This window comes from Cyprinodon variegatus, unplaced genomic scaffold (assembly GCF_000732505.1).
Source record: "Cyprinodon variegatus isolate N-32 unplaced genomic scaffold, C_variegatus-1.0 Scaffold1021, whole genome shotgun sequence".
NCBI classification, from domain to species: domain Eukaryota; kingdom Metazoa; phylum Chordata; class Actinopteri; order Cyprinodontiformes; family Cyprinodontidae; genus Cyprinodon; species Cyprinodon variegatus.
In genome coordinates this window covers 50,033-59,266 of record NW_015151474.1, presented here as the reverse complement: position 1 = coordinate 59,266, position 9,234 = coordinate 50,033, and the positions used below count along the sequence as shown (strand labels likewise).

The 9,234-nt window shown below is 35.6% G+C and overlaps 1 protein-coding gene across 1 annotated transcript; it reads left to right on the top strand.

Annotated features, from left to right (window-relative positions):
* Window positions 1–3,354: 3,354 nt before the first annotated feature.
* Window positions 3,355–6,646, top strand: LOC107100860 (GTPase IMAP family member 7-like; the record flags this gene model as incomplete). The annotated part of the gene is made up of 2 exons (XM_015399521.1): window positions 3,355–3,472; window positions 5,452–6,646. Coding segments are annotated over 2 exons (921 nt in total), but the record flags the coding sequence as incomplete, so codon positions are not given.
* Between the last annotated feature and the right edge of the window lie 2,588 nt (window positions 6,647–9,234).

The window sequence follows — 9,234 nt, the reverse complement described above, 5'->3', positions numbered from 1 at the left end:
AAACTGTATGGTTTGTCACTTGACTTAATGTTTAAGTAATCTAAAATAAATTGGTTATTGGTTTAACCTGTTTTCTTGACTATTTTGCTTGTATTTACACAGTGCGGGTCAAAATGACCCGCAACATAATGAATGTAATTTTTTTTCAACATAATATAAGGGTTAAGAAGACGATGCCCTTTTACAGCTGCTTCACAAAGTAGATGTAGATCAGACTTTAGTACTGAAATTTCTACACTAAGAGCTAATGCACACCTAGGTGGAAGATGGCAGACAACTACCAGTATCGTCTTTTTATTAAGAGTAACAGCATTCTCTCAGATGAAAAAAAGAAGAAAATAGAAACATATTTAAAAATTCAGCGCAAATCTAGAGGAGGAGAATGTGGACCACTGACAGCTGTGGCTGATGACACCTATTGTGTAGCTTTTAAAGATCAAAAAGGTACCTGTTCTATATTCCTCTTTTAACTGTACAATTTGGGCTTTTTTATTTATTGATTTATTACAGATTTATAGAATCAGCTCAAAAGATCTCATAATGAGAGATAGTATATAGATTTATACTACAATAATTATCTAAATTCTGTTCACAAAACATGTTTCATTGTGGAGAATCTAATTAATGATCCACACAGAATCTGAGCACATATTTGATATATTTTATAAATATATCTATTAATCAAATTTTTTAATTCTGACATTGTCTCTTGTTTTACCTGACAATACAAACTGTGAAATAGCTGAACAGACTTTGATTTATTCCTGCCTACAGTGGTTTTTGTACTGTGGAGGTCTTGCTTGATTCTAAGTAATTTTTATGACAAATTTTTTTGCAGCACAACAAGAAGTACTGGAAAGACGTGAGCACACTGTAGAGCTTTCAGATGGTCTTCTGGTGTTTATTGTCACTGACAGCCCACCAACTCCAAGCTCTCCTAGCAACTCTTTCTCTGCAGATCCAGCACAGGTCAGTGCAACATTAGCTTTAAGCCAGGATATGTTTATTGTACATAGTATCGTATATAAAAAAAAAATTATTTGCGATTTTTATAAAAAAAAAAGTAGGGTAAACAATATTTGTTTTCAACATTTTCTTAAAGCTGTAAGAAAAGCTTTTTTTTCATAATTTGTTGGCAGAAATACAGATATTATATAGAAACAGAACACAGCTGGAGGTGTCTGCAGAGGTTTGATTTACAACCAATAAAAATTATTTTGAGTCATGAGTAATAACTTATTTTAAAATCAGCTTAATCTATATATATGTTGGATATCAATAGGGAAATTATCCAACTCCACATATGAAGATGGAATCTAATGAAACATCACTCAGCTTGGATAATTTGAAAAAGATGCATAGATCTTAATAAAATGATCAAAGTGCTAAATTATTTTACTTTGAAAGCAAAGTCTCAAGTCGTTTTGTTCATGATATAGTTATGAAATTATATTGGGGGAAACATGGAACATAGAATTATATTTGAATTGTTCTATATTCATAGGTAACCTATGATTAATAATATTGTTGTACTGACACACAAGTCAACAAGTTCCCTTTGTTTACCAGTTGCAGCCTCGCCTCTGTGAATTCATGTTGAATGACTGAATGTAGTGTGAAGCTATTTGGTATCTTCTGACTTGGTGAAAACTATAGTAGTAAAGGCCATATAAAAAGACTCAAAATTGTCTTGAGGAATTCATGCTGTCTTTTTTAGCTGATATTTCATGACAATTAAGATTTAAAATGTTTATTTCAGCGCTTATTCTGCTCTTTTTACAGGTTAACACCAGAATGTTGTTTTGTTCTGAACTGGTTTGGTCGGCTGAACCTCTTTCTTGTTACCATCAATGTGGACAGACAGAACCGTTGGAACAAAGCAGTTTTTTCAGCTAACTTGCTTACACTCCCCTCTTTAATTCTGCCAATACATGTATAATGCAAATAAAATCAGGGCTTTGTGATTGCCCCTCAAAAACATTGACTTTGATTTCCATGAGCCACTTTGTTTGGCCATATACGTTTGGTCATTTTCTATTTGGTAGACCCATTTGAACCCAAGTTTCAACTTTCTTCCTCGTGTCTTCAGATGTTTTTTCTGAGCTTCAACATCATGTTCTTTTCTCATTAGGTCATCTATTTTTTTGAAGAAAGGCTGGTCCCTCATGCACCTAATCATCTACTTAATAGCAAATTGTAAAAGCATTTCAGAGTTTGGATGGTCTTCTCTGGCTTAGAAGCATCACCCTTCCCTCCCCAGATGTAACAACTGTCATTATGACAAAAATGCTCAAGTTTTTTATTGGAACCACAGGAATTGTCTCCTAAATATTTCTGTCCCTGTTTCCTTTTTTTAATAACATTTTGGCTTGTCAGAGTTTCTTTTGAATTAATGCCTTCTTCCCCTCAGAGTAGACTTTGATCACATGTCAGTGCAGTACTGACTGCTTCAGGCAGGATTATAATAAGATCTTTTGTTTGGGTTTTGGGTGTGTATGCACATTCCAGACCAAAGCATATTAATCTCTGCAAGACAAAAACACCTTTCTCCTAATGTTCATAGCAGTTTTTCCAACTGAATTATAAATTTTAAGGAAACTTTTAAAGTTCAGAAACAAGGAAAATAGAATTTGCGTTGTTTCCATTCGGTTAAAGGTAAATAACAAAGCAACACCAAGTGTATTGCAGTCCTACATCATTGTCAACACAACTTCGTCACACATGGTTATAATAAGCATGGAGTAGGTGCTGCAGTCTAGCACTGAACACAGATCAGAAACGGAGTAAAATGTTAATGAATGCTTTGCTATTGGGAGGTTTTTCTTCCTTTTCTTCAAGTCATGTTTACATGCATAATAGAAACATTCAAGAGGACAACGGCTGCAGAAACAGCTAATCAGTCATGTGAAGTGAAAGCTTACAATGCCAGAAGTGATTCGAAAAAAGTGTTTTCATCTCCTGTTTCACAAATTTGACGGAGTTTTCTTTTTTATTTTGCCATGTCCATCAAGCTTTTCTGATGCAATACTTTAAAATGTGCTTCACAAAAGGCTGATGGAAATGCACCTCATGTGTCTTAATATATAATCTAAGAACACTTCTCGTTAAAATGTAGCCCTGCGTAAAGGCTGTTGTGGAACATTTGAAGATGAGATAGTGTACATGGATTAAAGTTTACATTTAAGTGACAATTTTACATTATCTGAAATTCCTAGTGGAAACAGCGGTACCTTGCTAAGCTAGAAGTAGAAAGAGTTTTACATAAATTCAGGAGGGTTTGCAACCCAGTTTAGTTCAGAGGACATCTTTGTATTTTCCCAAACGATCCACATCAGATCTTCCAAATGTGATTAATATTTTGATCTAATCACGTTCTTTCATTTACTATACCAGAACTCTGCGTCAGAGGAAAGGAGTATCGTTCAGCCGAACAATGACAATAATGAATCTAATTCCACAGCTGTCCCTAATGGTAAGCCACCTTCACTAATTATTCCTATCTTATTCTCCAAAAACTCTAACACTACCAACAAAAAGCCTGTGTGATGTGAAAAGGATTTTAGAACTTGACTGTCAGGATTGGGTTGAGGTTTGAGGACCCAAATGCAGAGGCAGGGAGGCAGAGCTGTGTTTTTGTAGATTTAATGCGTGGTAAACAAACAACTGAGGCAGGAATCCAAAAAATCCCCCAAAAAATCCAACAAGAAAAAAGTTAAACGAACCAGAAACCATGGGGATATCAGGGGAAAACAATCATGACGAGGTACGACACTGTAAGACGGTGTAGGTCGAAGTTTGACGAAGAACCAGCACTGAGGAACTGTATAAGGAGTGTATTTATGAGAGACTGAACAAATAGATGACTAACGAGCAGATAGGGAGCAGGTGTGAACAGAGCAGACAGGAAAGGAGCTAGAGAAAAAGGAGAACACAAGAGGGCGGAAGAGGGCAACAAATAAAAAACTGAAATATAACAATATACATAATTATAACAACACAATTAGAATTAAATCACTCAAACTGGAAAACATGGAGCAAAGTAAAAAGAATACTCAAAAGAAAACATAACAGAACCAAGACTGTAATATTGACAATACCTCGAAATTTTTAAATAATTTCTGATTTACTTCTAAAATATTTTGACACAATTATATCATCACAGATCTAATTAGTCGGTTTATTCTTTAATAGTAAATAAATCTGCCTTTCATCAACAAATCAGTTGATCCAACTTTATCATGTGAAATAAAATTGACCTAAATGCAAGGAATGCTGTTTAAATAAGGTTGGAGCATACTGAACCTTGTGGCACATCATGATTGAGAGGGGCTATTTGTGAAGATTTTGAACCTTTGTTAACATTAAAAGACCATTCAAATCAGTAGAGCTAATAAAAAAGTGAACAAAATAGCTTTAAGACTAACGTGATTTTAGCTGTAACAACAGTTAAGATGATATTATTAAGGCTCTATTAGTTACAGCTAACCTAATTTTTTCCATTAGCTTCAAGTTCATGTTCAAATTTTACTTTTTTTTATCACATAAGTGATTAACATTGCTTCTATGGGACAGAAAGAGCTAGGGTGGGATGGAGTGCAGACCCGGAAATGAAGCTAAACTATAATCAAAGTTCTCTGTGCACCACCAGCACATTTTTACGATGCTATTACATTTGGAAACTTGCTAGACTTCAAGAGCAGCTCAATTATTGCAGATTTCAAGATATTTCACTTATAAACATACTACAAAGAAATGTGAGATGCAAAATTGTTATATAATTAGTCCGAACAGTATGGTCCAGGCTGTGTTTAAAAAAAAAACATTAAAGAGCCTGTATTTATGAATAAAGCACACTAGATTTAAAAACAAAAGGAAAACAAAGTAACTGCATGTTCAATAACTGTATGTCATTGATCATACCTTTATTAACTTAAACAACATCAATTTAAATGAATGCATGTTATTAAGTACCGGTAATCATCTATCTTAGACAATTCCAAAAACAGTCTCAAAATGTTCCAAGAAAGAGTTTTTCAGGAACACTGGGGTATGAGAATGTAGATATATAAGAGAAGCAGATATATGTAGATATATAAGAGCTAATGGGTGAAACTAAAATACCAAAACATTTAACATTCTTAGTAAAATTACAGTTGCCTTAACACATTAATTGTCTGATTTAATACATTTACAAAGAACCTGAGGGCGTTACATAAAGCCTATTATTTTCTATGAACTTTCAGCATGTATGTATTCATGTCTAACAGTGAACAAATGCATGTTTAAAAATAACTTAGAGCAAACTCACTTAAATGGTACAAATCAGTCCAAGAAATTTTAAATATTAACATAATCATAAAAAAATAAAAATCAATCTTTGGATTCCAAAAATACTGTCTATATACATTTATACCTTCATAAATAACTAATCAAGCTATTGTTGCCTTACAGACCTCGAAAGAAGAATTGTGATTTTGGGAAAAACTGGATCTGGAAAGAGCAGCCTTGCAAACACCTTGTTTGGGAAGGATGTGTGTAAACCAAATCATACTCCAGAATCTGGAACTCAACACTGTCAAGCAGAAAAAGGAACAGTCAATGGGAAAAGCATAAAACTCATTGACACTCCTGGTTTTTTTGACACAGTTAGAAGTGACAAAGAGATGAAGGATGAAATCTTAAAATGTTTTATTGAGAGTGCTCCTGGTCCTCATGTTTTCATAATTGTACTCAGAGTGGATAAATACACACAGCAAGAGAAGGAGATCATAAATAAAATGACTGAATATTTCTCGGAAGACGCTCTAAAGTTCACCACAGTGCTTTTTACTTATGGTGACCAGCTGCCCAAAGGAACAACAATTGAGGAGTTTGTCAGTAAAAGTAAAGATTTAGATGAACTTGTAAAGACATGTGGCGGCCGCTGCAACGTCATTGATAATAGATACTGGAAGACGCCTCAGGATGGCTACAGAAACAATGAGTTCCAGGTTAAAGAGCTTTTAAACACTGTAGACAGGATTATTGAGGAGAACAGTGGTCAGCCCTACACCAAAGATATTTTGCAGGACTTGAACACAGATATAGAAAAAGAGCAGGAACGCATTAAGGCAGAAACTCCTAATCTTTCACAAAATGAGATTGAAGAAAAGGCTAAAACTGTGGTCCAGGTGAACTGGGCCCAGAAATTTTTAAAGGCCACTACAGAAGTCTTGCTAAAATCATTTCTGAGCGGTGGCTCCTACTACTACTGAGGACAGCGAAGCAAATACATCTGGGACTTAGGACAGGTGTTATATTAGCAGGTCCAATCAGTAAAACCGGATTAGTTGGAGAAATAGGTCAGTCTGGAAAGGAAGAAAAGCTTCAGCATAAAAAAGTAGCTGCAGTAGAAGAAGCAGTTGGAGGAGTTGGAAATTAAATGACCATAATCATCTCCTCATGGTGCATGTGGTTCGAGGGCTATTGAAACTAAAATGTTGCTGTTTGATTCCAAAATATTCTCATTTACCTGATTTTCTTTATGGTAAAACTGGACAGATTAAAGAATGACATGCATGTTTTACTCTTCTTTTTATAATGATTCAACAAAACCCTTTACTTGTATCATTTTTATATTCTTACTGTAGAGACAGATCAACTATTTAACTTGGTGAAATTGTATTAGATCATTTTTTAGGTTAACTCATAATGTTTCAAACAAATATTTCCATATCATTTGATTTTAGGAATGTCTGCTTTAAGTTTTTTTTTGTGATTAGGGTGAATTTAAATCGACTGTCACTTTATATATCAAATAATTTATATAAACTTCTACAAACATTTAGTTAAGTTCTAGGCAGCATTTTGTGTTGAAATATTAATGATTCCACAGAAATAAAACTGTTTTAATGGCTTCTCATGTTTTTTGCCATCAAATTTGTAATTGTGTAAATGACAATAAATAGTTTAAAATGCAGTATTGCCTGGTGAAATACTTCTGTCTTCAGGGGGCATTCAGATGTGATGCCTGGACAACAAGACATTCTCTGTTACACTTAAGCACAATAAGAGTATAAAAAAGATAAATTTGATAACAAAGTCATGTGGTACAGAAGGAGGAAAACTACATTTTCCTCAGTAGAAATAATAATAAAAAATGATCCCTGATTTGTTTCTGCTTTGCCAAGATAAGATGCATTCAGTGAAACAGGTGTGGGTGATAATTTGTCTTAGTTTTAGGGTCAGAAATAAACTGAATTGACCCCAGAATATTTTTTTATCATGTGGGCCAGCAGGAGTCCATCCAATAGCAGAAAGTTTGTGTCTAGTGGGTGTTAAATTTCCTCTGTTGGTGTTTAATGTGTAGAGTATGGTGTTTGTTCAGCATTTTTTCAGTCTAATTCATCTATGCAAGAGATCAACTGCAATATATGCAGTTGAATTTAAAAAAAACTCTGTTTACTATTGATTTAAAAATAATAGTTTCTTCCTAAATACCAACCTGTGTACTCTTATCTCTTAAAATACACACCCTGACAAAATCAGTTTACTTTGCAGTTAATGCATAGGAAGCAGAAGTCTGTCCTGTAGCTGGAGGGTGCCATGTTTCAATCTCAGCTAAGTCATTGTGCCCTTCTGTATTGATTGATTGATTGATGTATTCACAATGGATAAGTGTTGATGGTGTTCAGATGGCAGGTAGTACCTGTTTACAACAATCTTGCCACTGTCTGCGTGCCCAGGTGCAGCTGTGGCTGCAATATATTAGATATAATGGGGGTTAATTCCAGCTGTTATGCTACTGATAGCTCACTGATTCTTGAGAATTTGGGAGAAAACATGTGAAGAAAGTTACATACAAAAAATTTTTTCAGTTTCAAAAATGTATACATTTCAACATGATCTACGTAACTAAAACGTTATATCTGAAGGAGCATTGCAAACCAACATGATATTTAGCAAACTTTTCAAAGTATTTTGTGGGGAATGTTTATGGCATGTAGTTAAAATGGTCATTTAAATTGACGAATTGGCGAATATTTGCAGAGATAGGAGATACAGGTCAGTGACTGGATGTAGAGCTGATCATTACTTGGAGGAAAGTCACTGACCTGATTCACAGTTCAGTCGGTTCAAAGAGAAAACAGCTGAATCCCAATGGGAGGTTAGTCCCCAGCTTGCGGCGGGTGCCGCCCCCAGAGTTCCTAGAGAGCGAGCGAAGCAGGCGCCAGCCGACGCCGAGCAGCGGCAGATTCCAAAGGGGAAATCCAAAGCCGGGGTCAGAAGACAGGTCCAGGTTCAGGAATCCGGTAGAATCAAGGAATCAATCCAAAACAGATGAGACTAACAGAACAGACAGGGGCAAGGCAAAACTCGGGATCCACAGGGCAGAAACAGGTCACAATCGGGAAAACATTTCAGAAGTCAATAAATTGACAATTGGAAGTGACACTTTAAATTTAGGGATGCTCAGTGGCACCTTAGGTGTGAGTGTGTGCATGAATGGGTGTGTGTCTCTGTGTTGCCCTGTGATTGACTGGCGACCTGTCCAGGGTGGACCCTGCCTCTCGCCCACTGACTGCTGGAGATAGTCACCAGCACCCCTCGCGACAAGCGTGTCAGATAATGGATGGATGGATGGATGGATGGATGGATGGATGGATGGAAGGATGAATGGATGGATGGATGGATGGACTTGAAATTTAGAATGTTTTTCATTGCTTTAATTTTATTGCAGATAAGCATGACCAGTCAAAAACTGTCTGTACTCTTCAGAGCGTTTTCAGTCCGTGTTTTTTCCTCACTCTCCGGCTGCTCTCGAGTCCCATGAAATATCATGGGATCTGCCACTTTGGGACATGATATTATTTGGGGTCACTATTCACTGCATACAGAGTCGCTATGTGGAGGAGGAGAGACACAGCAGCACTCAGTGAATTTTAACCGCTATATTATAATACGTATAGTTATATTAAAATAAAAGTTTTTATAAAAGTTATAATAAAATTCAACATATCTTTTTGTATTTTGAGGTTCAACAAGACTTAGCTGTGCCAGCCAACCCAGAGACAGCCAGACTCACAGGACACAGAAACCTACAAGAAAGCACAAATAATAAAAATCAGGGTATTAATGATTTTTGAAATATAAGGTTCAATACATAGACTTTGGCTGTTAACGACATATTGGACAAACTTCTAAATTTGATTTTGCTGCTTCTGAAGGAGGATAATCACTGATGCAGCTTAAAGG